We start from the raw sequence: 15,948 nt of genomic DNA on the forward strand, positions 1-15,948 counted from the left end.
GACAACCATGGCAGCCTCCATCGAGCTCTGAGCATCAGAAGAGCCACATTTTCCTCTCCCACTGACTCCTAACTTCAGCTCAGGGGTCAGCAGCGGGCGGGGTCTTCGCTGTAACCCATGACCTTTATCTGGATGTGGCTGAAGTTGGGCAGGCTCTGGTCATAGGCGGCTTCTTCCCACAGCCTGACATAGAGGGACTGGGGGCTGAGGGCCCAGAGAGAAAGAGGGGGAGGGGAGGGAGAGGGAGAAGAAGGGAGGAGAGAAGGAGTGAGAGTGTGTGAGAGACAGAGAGAGAGAGAGAGAGAGAACACACAGGTGGGCATTGATCCACTCAGCCAGCTGCAGTGTCCTCCCCTGGCTGTGTGCCCTGGGCATGAGATCCCACACATCTCACCAAGAGCCCCTAGGGGATCTCCCTGTAACCATTCATGGGTTACAAGGCTAAGGCCTCAAATAGTGAGTAAATTATGTGGCAAGGCTGGGGCCAAACCCCAAGTCTGACTTCCAGTCCTGTGTTCCCTTCACTTGTTGTCGCCCATGGAACCACAGGGTATGAGGAGAAAATGGAGACCAGTTCCATGGAGGTGCAAGGGGTTACAGACCCTTACTCTAAGCCGAGGCTCCAGGCAGACATGGTCATTTCCTTTGAACCATGGGAATTATTTAATTATTGTGGGCTCCTGGGCTGCCAGGCTCTGGGAGTGAGCTCCTCTGACCCTCCCTGTGATGCAGGAGGCCCAGTGAGGAGACCTGGCCTCAGAGATTAAAACTGTAATGCACCCAAAGTACAGCAACCCGTCAGGCCTGAGTTCAGGCTCCATCTCTATCCGTCACTCTCCATGAGATTTGGGGCTGGTGACTCTATTTCTCTGAGTCTCAGATTCTGTGCAATGGGAATCATAATACTTAGTTCCCAGAACCAAGAATGAGAAACAGCCCACGATGTGTAACAGGTTGTTCTCAGGAAATGGGGAGGCAAAGTGGAAGCTGGGTCATGAGAGAAAATAGAAGATACTGCTCCCCCACTGGACTGGACACTTTCCCCTCTGCTTCCTTCATTCTCCTCCTGATGGGAGGCTGGGGCGGGGCCCCCCCTGCACTCACCTCTTCAAGTCAGACAGTCTGCTCTCCAGCAGGCCTAGTGCCTTCCGGGACAGGGCGCCTTGGAAGTCAGAGTCAGCAGGCACAAAGGCAACCTGCAGAGACAAAGGGAGACAGCCTGTGCATCTGAACACAGCTGCTTCCACACAGCCCAGAGCCTCGGTAGACCTCCCTGGGTGCCCAGGAAAAGAAGCTGGACTTGGCTGGGGCTCCATTTGACAAGCAGGTGCTGTTCAGAGCATGGCTCCAGTGGTGGGCGGTGGCTGTGCCAGACCTGCTCTGTGCACTCACTCTCTCCGCCACTAGGGGCAGCAACGAGTGAGAGACCATTTGCCCTAGAACTCAAGTCTCATCATTCATTTCCCAGAGGTCTCATCCCAAACCTGACATGCACAAGGCCCTTCATTCTAGGCAGTGAATGAGTGGAAAGCAGGTCCTGTGCTTGGTGGTGCAGAGACTGCAGAAACAGAAAATTGGATGGAGCAGTGGTTTCCACAGCCTGTTTCCAACTTTCAGGATCCAGCAGTTTCGGTATGTCCAGTGAGTGCATGAGTGGAAAGCAGGTCATTGCCATGTGCTTGGTGGTGCAGAGTCTGTGGGGGAAACAGAAGCACATGGATGCAGGTGTGCCCACAGCCCATTCCTAAACTCTCAGGATGCAGCAGTCTGTATATGTCCAGCTCCAGTGGCTGAGCAGTGGGGGAGGGAAGTCATGAAGGAGGCAGTGGGTCAGGTCAGAAGGAGACTAGGGTTTAGAGAATGGGTGAGGCTCCTTCTGCCAGGTCCTTGCTGTTGGCCCAAGACAGTCACCCCTCTGCCTAGAGCCTCTCTCAGTTCTTCTGGGCCATGGGGCTGGCCTTACCTATTGGTACTCAAGAGCACCATCATCATGCCCAAAAGACACCCACGTGCCCATTGACATAAGATGACTAAATAAAAAAATGAACACATTGAGTACCAAACCAGGATCCCTTGTAGCCAGCTGGTTCTGACATTCAGAGAAGTTTTTTGTTCTCCCAATTACCTCATGACTTGCTCAAACACTGCCATCCTCATCATCATCACCACCACCACTAGTATCACCATGAGCAGCATAATCACTACTATCATCAATACCATCATCATTATAACCTCTATCACCTACTTCATCATCATCTGCTCACCCTTACCACCACCACCACCACCATCACTTCCATCACCATTACCTCCATAGTCTTCAACACCACCTTACATCAACCACCATCATCAACACAACTATCACCGTAATCTCCATCACCATCATCATCCCCACCATCCACTCTATCACCATAACTACTATTACAACCGCCAAACAAAATAGTACCACCATCACTTAATCATCACTATGATCGCCATCATCACCACCACAGAGAACACCATTCCCATCATTCCCATCACCTCTGTCATCATCAGGACTAACATGACATCAACCACCATCACAATCACCTGCAGCACCACCTCCATCACCACGACTGCCATCACTATCTTCACCTTCATCATCACCATCACCATTGCCACAAGAGAAAGTTCCTTAGTTTTCATATAATACAGGAGACAGGCGAGCTGCCTTTTGGTGTTGGGGGGGGGGGAATTTAAATGTCTGTAGCATGTTGAGTGGGAGAATCCCATTTAAAATGATGCAAAGAATGTGGTAAACTTCCCTTTCGCTCTAAAGTAGTGGCTGAAAAATTGCATTTACAAGGACATTTGTGTTTAGTATGTCTCCCTCTCCATATAGAGTTGTCCATGGGCCTGGTTGCGATCTGGGATTAGGCTTGGACCTTGAGGAAATGCTATCAGGATCAAAACTGGAACATTCACTACGCTCTTGAAGGTACTTTGTGATATGATTAAGACTGAAAAGAGCAATAAAAATGTCATGTTCTTCGGAAGTATCAGCTGTACTCTTTTGGCCCTCATCCTGAAGAAGTTATGGGTTGCTCACAAAACACATTTTTAAGTGAGATTAAAAGTACTTTCAGATACAATTTTATCCAGTTTGACTTCTTAAAACTTATCTTGAAGACATTGAATAAACTGTGGTCTCAAACCATGTGACCTGCAATCATGTGCTTTTACCTGATCATAACTGCTGTGGTCCTTAGCATTGACTATACTATCTGGATGGGGAGACACTGTTTTGTGAGTCTCATTATAATTTTAATGATGGTAGTCACCTTGAAAGTTTATTTCTCCTCAATGACTAATACTATAAGGACGAAAGCTGTAAGAGTGACATCTTAGAAATCCCTAGGAGGGACTGAACACCCACAAGTTTAGTTGTACTTCGCAGTGTAGCACCAGCACTTGTCAGGTTCAGAGGCCCAGGGAAGTGGGGTAGGAGTGAAAACAGACCATTCCTTTATTGTGTAGCTTTTATATGTTGAACTGCTCAGTTTCAGCCCTCTTTCATATGTTTAGATACACTTTCTGCCATATTTCACACTCCCTGTGTGCAGAGCTTCGGAGCCTTGGAAAATGCCAGATTGCCACTGTCAGCTAGAGTTGCCAAGTCAAAGAGGCCCAACCAGCCCCAAAGTGCCGTTCTGGTTGGCTTTCCATCTGTGGGGAAACATGACAAAGTTGACGACTTCCCTGCTTGCACTTAGAATAGCCCTTTCTTCCACTGTCCTCCTGCAAAAGTCCCTTGTGGTCCATGGGCTCCAGTTAAATGCTGTAAGCTGCAAACAGCCCCACACCCAAGAAACAGAAGATCATCATTGTAGAGAACTGTGCTTCCTAAGCACACAGATTTGGAGTGGTTCCAACGTTCTTATATTTTTGAATGTGACATTCTAAAGTTGATTTTCAATATGCTCTGCCATAACCCCCAAAACACACACATACACACACACACACACACACACACACACACACACTTCTCTCCATACCCATATTTGCTGTAAGATTGTGTGAGACACATATTGAAATGTTGGCAATGATATATGTTGGGATGTAGTTACCAGCAACTGCACTCAGGAGCCAAATTCAGGAGTGAAATTGCCACTTCTAGTCCCTTATTTCTTATGGAAATGATGCCCTCCACCATGCACCTGCCATCTGTCCTCCAGGGAAGCTACATGGGTCACTGTGCACTCTGCACTTTGATTTATTATTACATTGCTGCTACAATGAGCATCATTTCTGCTTTGCTAGCAACCATACTATTATCCTTACCTGCAGTCAACAAACCTGCTCTGGACTGTTTTCAAGGTCATACCACAAAGGGTCAATTGTGATAGGCTTCCCTTGGAAGAGCTGTCACTTTCACTGCCAATTTTTGTGATGTTTTATAATCTTTCACAAAGTCTACAAATCAAGCAGGAATTACATAATCTGCTCAATGCTTTCCCAAGGAGTCACTATCCAGTACAAATTATGTCCCCACCCAACCCTCTAAAAAGCTAGGTTTCCTGCTCTGTTCCCATTCCTTGTGTCCTGGGTTGCTCACATGAGGCCTCTCCCTAGTGTTATTCGATATTTCTCCTTCCCTGCAGGCTAGGCGCTTCCTTCTGAATCATGGAGACCAACTCTCTGTAGGAAGCTATTGAGGCACAGGTGTGATGCTTGCTGGTTTGGGGTAGGTCCTGGGCCTTCATGAAAGGGGCAAGTGGAGGTGATGGTGGAACTGGAGATCCCAATCTCATACTGGAGCCTTTATCATCTCTTGACTATTGAGCATTTCCCACATGTGACACTGAATTGTCAGAAGACTGGTTGGCAGGAGTTTTGCCTCTGCTGAAATCCCATCATTTTTACACTGCCTGAGCAGAGGCAGACATTGCCTAAAATAGTGGCACTCGCCAACATAGCTGGGGACAGGAGTTCCCACAGTGAATGGGATAACTATCTTCGTAAAATGGACAGAGACACCATGTGCTGCATGAATTCTATATGGAGGCCTGGCAGAGCGGTATTCTTCTAAACTGGATGGAACTCACTGCCCAATCATGACTCAAATGCAGCCTGAAATAAGTAGAATGAGTTTCGCTAGGGGTCTCTGGCAGAAGAGTAGATAATAATAGGGACTGTATTTACCCAGTCTCTCCCAAACTCTTGTCACCTGGAGTCTCCTTAAACCCAGAAACTTTCCTTTCCCCTAACTGGAAAACTCTTAATTCATATGGCTCTAGATGTGCTGCAGAAACCTGAATGAGAGTGCCACCTACTGCCAGGAGAGATCACTGCAGGTTGAAATAGAAGACATCCTGGAAAAAGGGTTTATCATGCTTAGTCCTTGTTCTTCTCTGGGATCTTGTGGACCTGGCAGATACCATCCCACCATTGGCAGGGGACTTGTGCTGCAGTGTGACACCAACAGTAACTCTGTGGCAGCAGGATAGTTGGAAAGCTACTCACATTCCAGGCTTGGTTTCAAGTCAAGAACCTTGACTCCTTTGAAGCATCTGCAGGTTTGTGAACAGGGGTTCCATGAACATTTCCTGTGCTAGGCCCAATCCTCTTGACAGGGGTCTGGGATGGGGAAGGGCTTGGGAACTTTGGTTTAGTGGTAAAGCAGATCCTAGGATGAGGCACCACATTGTGTGTAGGTCTTGCGGTGGGTACAGATCCACATTCACCACATTAATATAAAATGAGTACCCAGAGGGACTTCCTAGTCTCTCTACCAGTCCCAGCTGAACAAGCACTCTCCTTCTCAGTCAAATACAACTAAAAATAAAAATGGCGGCAAAATCTGTAATAAATATCAAGTCACAAAAGCAAAACAGGTCAGACAATCAGCTTGCCTTAAAAAGGCCACAGAAAACTGGGTGCCAATGGCTCATGCCTCTAACCCTAGATACTCAAGGGGCTGAGATCTGAGGACCTCAGTTCCAATCCAGGCATGAAAGTCTGACTTATCTCAAAAAGCTGGAAGTAAAACTGTGGTTCGAGGGGTAGGATTCTAGTCTTGAGCCAAAAAAGCTCAGTAACAGTGCTCAGGTACTGAGTTCAAGCCCCAGAATGACACACAAAGGCAACTGAGAACCAAAGGATAGACCAGTGATACTTTATTTGGATATTTATTCACGTGTGGGAAGCCAATCCTCACACATGCCACCTGCACCCCTCACATGTCCACCCAGCCCCCGTGAGGGACACCACCATAAGAATAGGCCCATTGCCACCACCACCCCTCCACCCCGCAACACAGGTAGCAGCCCTAGAGCAAGCAGGCGATGCTCTGGCTGCCTTCATACACTGTTTCCTGCAGCAATAAGTTGCCCAACCTGCAACCTCCCCTTATATCACCTCACTGTGCTTGGCAGGCCCTCTTCCCTCGGGCCCTGTTTCTTGCTCTATAAAGTAAGGTTGCTAGTATATGTGTTATAGGGCAGAAGGGAGGGTGGAAGAACTAGGGTGGAGGTGTATTCTGTCGCTCTCTGATCCCAGTCAGGGACATAGCTAGAGGTGGAACAGAGTGAGGATAGCAAAGAGAAAGTGAGGCATGGCCCTATGGTTATTTGAGATATTCTTGTCCTAGCTGGGCTGGCTCTCTCAATCAGTAAGTCCAAAGGAGTTTCTATAAAGTGAGAAGACCATGAGGGTCCCCAACACCGGTCACCCTCATTTGTTCCTGCTAACACTGGCTCTTCTTAGTCCAAGGGCCTCCCCCAGGCTGGAGCCAAATGTATGTGAAAGGTGATTTTGTCACTAGCCTTCTAGCTGGGCTGCCAGGAGCCCCTCTTGCTGTTAAATCTACCCCCTCCTTGCTCCTAATGGGGAGGATTCCTGAACCTCTCCCAGGGAGGATACTCAAGATGAGATCAAGTTCTCTCAGGCCATATATCCCCTCCTGCAGCCCTGCCCTGATCAATAACACCCAGCAGGTTGAGGTCTTCCATTCACTCTATGGCTGGCCTGAGAGCTGGATGCGGCAGCAGATGGCGGTGACTATTATAAACTCCTTACTGGCCCTTCCTCTTTTGTCAGTGTTCTGGTGCTTCACCACACATGTGTTGTCCACAGGAAAAGCTCCCAGGGTTATTGAAGTCTCAGGATGGGCACTGCAGCTTGTCAGGGTCCATCCTGCGTCACAGCTCACGGTGACCTGCCAGAGTCCAGGGAAGACAAGTAAGGCCAGGTCCTGCATCCATGGTCAGGTCTCTAAGCCACCTGCTACACTGTCCCTCCCAGCAACCCTCAGTGGGGACCAAACTGTCAACACCTGGCTTGGTTCTACACCTCACACCCTCCAACGGGGCTATGTCCAACAATGCCCACCACTCCCTCAGGGTGCTTCACTCCAGCCTACCAGGACACTGGGGCCCAGACAGACATCTCAACAAACCAAAGCCCCTCCCACTTCCCACTTCCCTACAAGCCACACCTCCCACAGCCTTCCCCACCCAGTGATGGCAACTCCATCCTCCCAGCAGCTCCACAAGACCTTGCAACAGCCCTCCACTCCTTGTTGCAGCTCATGCCCACACCAGAGCCACCACCCTCAGGTCCCAAACTCCTCCTGCCATGGCCTCTAGAGGCTAGCTCTCAGACTCCAAGAGGCCAAGTGTGACCTGCCCTCCCTTCAGAGATCTTCCTTCTTCCTCCAACCTTCAATGGTTGCTCAGGCATTCCAGCCCTGAACAACTCCCAGTAGGTTTGTGAAATGCAGAAGTGATGCTTTGGTTTTTTTTGTTTGTTTGTTTTTTGTTGTGCATGCACACCAATCCTGGCATTTAAACTCCAGAGCTGAACCCAGCTCCAGATCTGGCTTTTTTGGGGGCAGTTAATTAAGGGCATAAGTTTCATAATCTCCCTTGTCCAGGCTGGCTTTCAACCCCAATCCTCAGATCTCAGTCTCCAGAATAGTTATGAGTACAGGTGCTTAAAAAAAAAAAAACAAGCAGTACTGGGGTTTCTAACTCATGAGTGCCAAGCAGGTTTTCTACCACTTTAGTCATCACTTTGGCTGCTTTCGCTTTAATTATATTTCAGATAGAATCTTTTTTTTTATTTTTTATTTAATTTTTTTTTTTTGCCCAGGTGGGCCTCAAACTGAACTCCTATTTGTTCCTTCTCAGGAGCAGGTGAAACAGGCACAGCATTGTATTACTGTGTCCAGACTCAGCAATTCATTTCTTTATGCCATATTTATTTGTGCTATCCTTAAAGGGGGACAGGGCATTGGAGAGCAAACCTTACTAATCTGGCCAGAAACAAAAGCAAGCCCAGCACACTCACACTCACACTCATACAAATTCATGCGCAAGCACATGCACACACACACACACACACACACACACACACACACACACACACACACACTGCACATGACAGCACAGGTGCTCAGGTCCTCCCCTGGGCAATGCAGGCCCCAGCCATCTCCACTCCCTCCCCCCCCCACAACCCAACCCTTCACCTTCTCCAAGGGACTGAAACGCCTGTACTTCTTCGTTGTACACTGCAGGCCCGGAGCACGGCAGCAGGAAGCATGAACACTGGCCTTCTTGTGCCCCAGGCACTTTCTGGGCTGATAAACTTGCTGCCTTGAAGAATGCTTGGAGACACCAGGGTTACGTATCCCCCAATGGGAGCTGCATCCTAGGGCAGAAGAGGGACAGCTCACACACTGAATGTGGAAGACTATCGTGGTTCTCTTTCACACCCCTTTCTCTATAAGGTTTAAAGCCAAGGAAACCCAGGAGCAGCTCTGAGGGGAAGAGACATTGGCCTGAGCAGGAGGACTTCCAGCATAGCTCTGCTGGTGATCTGACTTGTAGAACTTTGGGATAGAAGCTCAAGCGCTCTGATCCATAGTTTCCATGATCTCCCCATGGAGATCATGGAGCATGGTTCCCAGGCCTGCGATGATCAACCACTGCTTACCCAAACCCCTCCCACCTCAAGTCCTTTCCTCATGCATCATCACCAAGAGCAGTCCGGCATAAGCTTGGGTCTGTGGGCTAGGGAATCAGGTGCACCAGGCTGTAAAATTGTGGGAACTTTGCTGAACTTCATCAAGTCTCAGTTTCCCTATTTGTAAAACAGCTAGAGCAGTAGCAGCAACTCACAGAGATACTGCTTAGCTAAAGCAGAAACATGCATGGGAAGTCCCAGTACTGCCCATGCAGGACCTAGGATCTGGTAGGTAACCAGGACCAGAGCCCTTCTCCCAGCTCTGCGTCTTTAGGAAAGACACTCGGCAACTTGTCCTGCATATGGGACTTAGCATGCGCTACACAGTGAGTGTCTGTGGCTCTGCCAGCTTTGCCACAGACCAGGCTTCCTGCCAGGCCAGCAGCCACATAGAGCTCTTGTCCCAGACAAGGCTCTAGCCACTGGGCTCATCTGACTCCTGCTAATCCAGCCAAATTCTAACCCCACCTAACCCTTACTATTCCAGAACTTCAGACTCCCCAGTACTTACCTAACCAAGGTCAGCTCCTGACCTAGTATTTCAAGATAATTCCCACTGTCCCCTAAACCTCCCCTCTGGCACTAAGCTCCTTCTAAACATGGCTCCAGCCCAAGAAAAACAGTCCCTACCTCCTATATGCAGCCCTCACCCATGACTTCCAGCCACTTTCCTGGGCAGGTTTGTTATACAAAGTTCCTAGCCCAGGGCTGGTAAGGTGGCTCAGTGGTAGAGGGCTTGCCTTGCATGCCTGAGGTCCTGGGTTCCATTCCTCAGCACCACAGAAGCAGGAAAAAAAAGCAAAAACTGGTGCTGTGGCTCAAGTGATAGAGTGCTAGCCTTGAGCTGAAGAGCTAAGAGATAGCGCCCAGGCCCAGAGTTCAGGCCGCACACCTGGACTCCCTACCCCCAAAAAGAAAGTCCCTAGCCCAGAGAAAGGACTTCAGAGTGATGGTTGGTGACAGTGGCCACCAGAATGCAACTGTCCAGGATTAGAGCTGAGCATTCACAATGAGTGAAAACTAAGGCACAGGGCTGAGAAGGAACTTGCTAGTTACTGATTGGATCAACCTGAGCTGTGCCCCACTCTGACAGGCCTGAACTAGGGCAGCCTACCCACACAGAGGGTAAACAGCTCCCAGTGCCCAAGCCAGAGGTCATTTGTCACCCTTCTAATCACCACTACAGAGGCAGGAGAGGAAGAGAGAGGTGAAGCCACTTGTCCAAGGCCACATAGCATGCAAGTTGCAGATCCTGTTTGGCTGTGGGTCCTGAGGCTCCCATATCATCTGCTCAAACTCATAGGGACCAAGTGTATGGGACATGTCTCCTGAGCAGCAGGAGGTAGGTCATCTTCCTCACCCTGGCGGGACCAGCCCCTACCTGTGAGGACTTGGTCAGGATCCCGGCAGTGGGTGTAGGTCTTCAGCCACACCAAGGCTGGAGGAGCTGTGTAGACTCTGCAGTTGGCTCGGGGGAGCAGGCAGCATCTGGCCACCGCAGAAACCTGGCTATTTCCAAATGCCAGGCAAACGCGTCTCTTTCCTAGGATCTGAGAGTCCAAGAGAGAAATGGGAACTTGCTGTGAAGAGGTTTAGGGACTGGGGAACCTGGTCTGAGAAGAACCCCGTCTGCAAGTTCTGGCTTCTGAATCCTCAGCACTGCTTGGTCCCATGCAGTCTGTCCTGCCATGTGCAGCACAGATGAATCTTCCCAACACTGACAATGCCTTGTAACTGGAGATAAGGGTACCTGATACCGCAGCACAGGGCCATGGGCTCCCTGACCCATTGAACATCTCCTAAGAAACCTCCCTAACATTGATTTCCGCACAGAAATGCACATCTACCATATCCTGGAGCACTCTTCCCCTCAGAGGGCCACCCAGGGTATGGGAACCTCATCAGCTGCTTCTGCACCTTTGAAATTCTCAACTCACAGAGCCTCTGCCATCCCAACCTGAGGGTCATGACTGTGGATTCTCTTGGTTGGCAGGGAGAAGGAAGGGGTGTGTCAGTACTGGGACTTGAACTCAGGGCCTAGGTGCTGCCCCTCAGCTTTATCATTCAAGCCTGGCACTCTACCAGCAGAGCTGCAACTCCCCTTCACACTTCATTGGAAATAAGAACCACATGACATTTCCTGACTGGGCTGGCTTTTGAACCACGATCCTCAGATCTAAGCCTCCTGAGTCATTAGAACAACAGGCATGAGACAAAAACACCCAGCATAGAGATGGCTTTAGGCAAGGCAGAGAGCCGAAGCCACCGCTGTCCTTTCCCTCCTGTGCCCATGAGGGGGCTGTCTGTCCTGAGTCCCCCAGGAGCACCTGGCCCTGCCCAGGCCTTTGAAGTTGAAATAGGGATTAGAATCCAGAGGACAGAGGACTGGGCACACAGAGTGTGCAGCTCACCCTCACACGCTCGCCCAGCCGCTTCCGACTCTGGGAGATACTGGAGCAGCCCAGCAGCTCCTCCTCCGGGTCACACTCAGCCACTGCACGGCCTGCCAGAGTGATGTTCCAGGGTGCTGACCACACAGTCCTGCAGAACAGCTGTTCACCTACAACAAGGTCATGAGTAATGAGGCTCTGGGGGCACAGTACACCCAGAGAATCCAGAGAAAGTTTCAGTCTTACATAAGGGAGAGGAGTTTCCATATCACATGAAACTTTTAGTTAAAACTTCAGTGTTGAAATAATTACCCTGAGCCTGGAGTCCTATCTGAGGACAGTCCTTCTGTAGACCAGGTAGGGGACTGTCACCTCCACATGGGCCTCTCACACCCAGGCTGGCTTCTGCCTACCCACCTGCCATGCTCACCTGTTTCCTGGGTGCGGGGGGGCAGTGCAGCCAACAGGTTGGGGGTCTTGAATCGCTCCTCCTCGGGGAACCAGGTGTCATTGATAGCATTTCTGATAGAGTAATGGATCAGCCTCTGCCTCAGCTCAGCCACAGTGAGGTTTGGCTGGGCAGTGAGCAACAGGGCTGCAATGCCTGATGGAGGAAGGAAAAAAGAAGACAAGGTGATCGCCTGGCCTTCCATCCTAGCTGGGAACTCCTTTTAGGACACAAATGCACACATATACACACATCATGTGCTCTTCCCAAAATGAAGCCACCTGCAATCCCTTGCATAGTGAAAGATAGAAAGTAACACATCTTGTTCTACCTCCAAGCCTTGGTATTGGCCATTGTGTTCACCAAGTGAACACCAACTTATACCCCAGTGATGCAAAATGGCACTATCACTATCACGTCTGCCCATTTGGTCCTCTTGCTCATAGCCAGACATATGGAGGATCTGGCCAAAGGGGCCGTTGGAATCCTGGTGGCCCAGGCAGTGGCATGGTGACTCACCAGCCACATGGGCAGCCGCCTGCGAAGTTCCACTCTGCGTTACATAGCAAACATTACAGTCTTTGGAGGCACTGACAATGTTCTTCCCAGGAGCAAAGATGTCCACACAGGATCCATAATTGGTCCCTAGAGGACCCTGGATGAGTGGCTGGATCTGAGAATCGACAGCTCCAACAGTGATGACCTGGAATGTGGCAAAGAGTTGAGGGAAAGGCTGCATGAGGCAGACTAATCAACTCCTATACTTCCTGTTTGACTCCCATGTAAGTGTCTTCTCCAGAGGAAAATCTGGCTCCTGGGCACAGCTGATACCCTAGCCTGCCCCAGGGCTTCTACAGGATGCAGGCACTACTCTTGATGCCCTGTAGAGATTGTACTTAATGGGAGAAAAACACTAAATTGACAATGTTGTTATCAAGAAGCCAGAGTGCTGTGAGGCAACCCACAGTGAGCCAGGCTGGATGCAGGCAGTTGTAAGTTCAGCATCTCTGGAAAAACCCCCAGAGCTATAGTCTGAAGGTTTGTGCAGGGCAAGGAGGGAGAGGGGAAGGGGAGGGCAGCACTGCCCATTTGCGTCTGTACCTTCCCTTCCTTCCAGGGCCCAGAAGGCCTGGAGATGGGACACCTGTCCTCCCCCTGATACTGCCAGGCCCACACAAGCCCCACACAAAGCAGTGGCTCTGCAAATGTCAATCAGGAGGAGAGGGATGGCACAGAGGGAGGATGTGATGGAGGGGGTAATGTGGGAGGGCCTTTGAAGGTGATGCAGGGCTAGCCAAACACCTATCACACTAGGGTTTGGGGATGCTGGCCCTCTGACAACCTGCAAGGCAGGACATGAGCAGGAAGCCCTGCTAGCACCTACCTCAGGAGACGATGCTGGAGAGTAGGAACAGGCATTGCTCTGAAAGTTGCCCGCAGCGGCCACCAGCACTGCTCCAGCCCTTGCCAGGAGCTTGCAGGCATTGTTGATGCTCTTACTGTACCCACTCACCAGGGGCAGCAGCACTACCATGCGCTTGGAGGGATTGGAGACCAGCTGTTTCCAAATAAACTCCAAGCCTGAGAGAACATAGATGACTGAGAACAAGATGAATGCCTGGAAAGGGGCATGTTGCCTTCCCCAGCTCCTTCCCTCCAAATCAACAGTGATGTTCATTATTGAACCCAACATAAGTCAAAGCATCTGGCCAAAGGAGCTGCTGGGGTCTGCCACTCACCCATGAGGATGCCGCTGACCGTGCCCTTCCCTTGGCAGTTGAGCACACGCAGGCTGTGTATCTTGATGTCCTTGGCCACGCCAACATTCTGGCCATTGACCAGAGCTGCCAGGTGAGTACCATGGCCTTCACAATTGCCCTCCTGCTCCACTAACACAAGGACCAGATGAGAAAGCCACCCGCCCCATGATTTCCCAAGATCCCGGATGGACTGGCAATGCCTGCCCTCCCTTGCCTACAGCTGAGGACTGGGGATGGACGGTGATGGCTATGGAGGGTGACCATGGTGCTCCAGGTCTGGTGGTCCTCATCTTCCTCTGGGGTGGGCTGGCGAAGGATGGCTCACCTGTATCCTGGATGCACTGGTGCTCTGCCACTCCTCCTCAGGCACTCTCTCAAAGTTAGAGTTGATGATCCTGTCCTTAATTTCCATGTGATTAGGCTGGATGCTAGTGCCCAAGAGATACACCTCCACGGGGTTGTCCTTGTCTTCCCGCAGTGACATTTGTGCAAGAAGAGAAAAGGGAGAACCAAGAGCGTATGTTATATGTGGGTCACATGTATCAATGGTGGCATGCTCTGCTTCTCAATTGTGCAGTCTTTCATCTAAAAATCCTCCCAAGCCACTCCTAGTGGGTCTATATTACTGACGGGGCCAGTGAGACTTAGAGACAGGGAGCTGTCCTAAGCCATGAAGATGGCCAAGGAGAGAGAGTCAGTACACTCCCCAATAGCATGCTGCCTGTTACTGGGTCTTGTTATCAACTCAAATGGCCTAGCTCTACCTTGAGCTCTGTCATTGCCTGGGAGCAGCCCAGGAGGCCTCAGGGACCTGCTCCTCCTACTGGCTCTCTTGAGGCAGAATTACAGCAGCACACTTTCTATTGTTGCCGAAGCAGAACTGCAGTTCTGGAAATCATAAATTCAAGATCGAGAGATCAGTCATGCGGCACTCCTCCTGAAGATTCTGGATAAGAAGCTTCACTCGCCTTGTGCACCTCCTTCTGGTGGCTGCTGGCATTTCTTGGCTTGTGGCTTCCTCACCCCAAGTTCTGCCTATCTCCTCCTCTTGCCTTTCTTTTACAAGGTTTGGGTTTGAGGATAACGAACAGCTGTGCCTTGTGGGCTCTATGAGTAAAGGGACAGGGCAGGGCCTGCCCAGCCTTCTTTATCCCCATCCATACGGGACCTGCTTTACCCTGTCCCAGTCCAACAGCTCCTAAAGGGTCTCCTCCAGCAAGCCCTTGAGAAGATTCTAGAAGGGGCTCCTTAGCCCTGTCTCCATTCCTCCAGGAAGGGACAAGGACATCATGGGCATCACCAGGGAGCAGGAAATGGACTGTGTCTACTCCAAACCTTCAGGAGAGCTAGTCACTAGTACCATAGAAAAGACACACCATGTCCTTTTAGACCTATCTATCTGGAGGCTAGAGGTGTGACTTAAGTCGTAACCTAGCAAATGTGAGGTCCTGGATTCAAATGACAGCACCACCACCAGACCTTATCTGAAAAAGAGGTCTTTCTAGGTGATCTCATGCAGGATGACCAAGTAGCACTAAATCTAGTGCAGAGTGGCCTCACACAAGAATGAAGAGGAAGGCTGGGCACCGTGTCTCACTTCTGTAATCCCTGCTATTTGTGAGTCAGAGAATGGATAGATCAAAGCCTGCCCAGGCAAAAAGTTCACAAGACCACATCGCAACCAAAGCTAGGTGCAGTAGCACAAGCTTGTCATCCCAGCTACTCAGTAACCATAACAAGGAGGATTGTGGTCCAGGTTCTGGCATATATATGAGAAGTTATCTAACCAGTAACTAATGTATACATGTCTTGAGTGGTAGAGAACCTGCCTAGCAAGCATGAGGCCCTGAGTGCAAAGTCCAAGACTCTAAATGAGAAACAGAACATATCTTGCTACTCAGAAAGGAGAGATGTAGAGCATTAATGGTTCCAAGCCAACCTAGGCAGCAAAGTCCTCTAGATTCCATCTCCAAATTACTAGTAAAACGCCAGGCTAGAGATCTGGCTCAAGTGGCAGTGTGCCAGGGTGAACAAGTAAGCTGAGCACATGGGTAGCCCTGAGTTCAAGCCCCATACCACTCATCAAATAAATAGCATAAGCCAATGAAGAGAAAGAGAAACAGAAATAAAGAATGGTGAGAGGAGAAAGCAAGAAACCACACAAAGGTGGGAAGCTGGGGCAGAGCAAAATGACAGCCCGCCAACATCACCCACCTTCCAGTCCTGAAGACACTGCCTCTGCTTCCCCTTAGCCTCTAAACAGTGGGGAGGACAAGGCTGATCACGGCCTGTTCACAGCTAAGGGAAAGGCCTAGAAAGGGAGGTGGCTCCTCAGACCCTGAGATCCGTGGATAAGGAGAAGGCGTTGGGC

General features: G+C 50.2%; 1 protein-coding gene across 1 annotated transcript; it reads right to left on the reverse strand.

Moving 5' to 3' along the window:
- Nucleotides 1-6,970: 6,970 nt before the first annotated feature.
- On the reverse strand, nucleotides 6,971-14,061 carry LOC122099124 (proprotein convertase subtilisin/kexin type 9-like). Its single transcript, XM_042669705.1, has 9 exons — nucleotides 13,920-14,061; nucleotides 13,557-13,706; nucleotides 13,202-13,398; nucleotides 12,337-12,520; nucleotides 11,800-11,973; nucleotides 11,391-11,539; nucleotides 10,361-10,529; nucleotides 8,483-8,664; nucleotides 6,971-7,171 (listed from the first exon to the last, which is right to left on the reverse strand). The coding sequence occupies exons 1-9, from the start codon at nucleotides 14,059-14,061 to the stop codon at nucleotides 6,971-6,973; spliced, it is 1,548 nt and encodes a 515-aa protein (XP_042525639.1).
- Nucleotides 14,062-15,948: the final 1,887 nt, after the last annotated feature.

The sequence above is a fragment of the Dipodomys spectabilis genome, unplaced genomic scaffold (genome assembly GCF_019054845.1).
Source record: "Dipodomys spectabilis isolate Male_0828 unplaced genomic scaffold, ASM1905484v1 ptg000504l, whole genome shotgun sequence".
NCBI lineage: Eukaryota > Metazoa > Chordata > Mammalia > Rodentia > Heteromyidae > Dipodomys > Dipodomys spectabilis.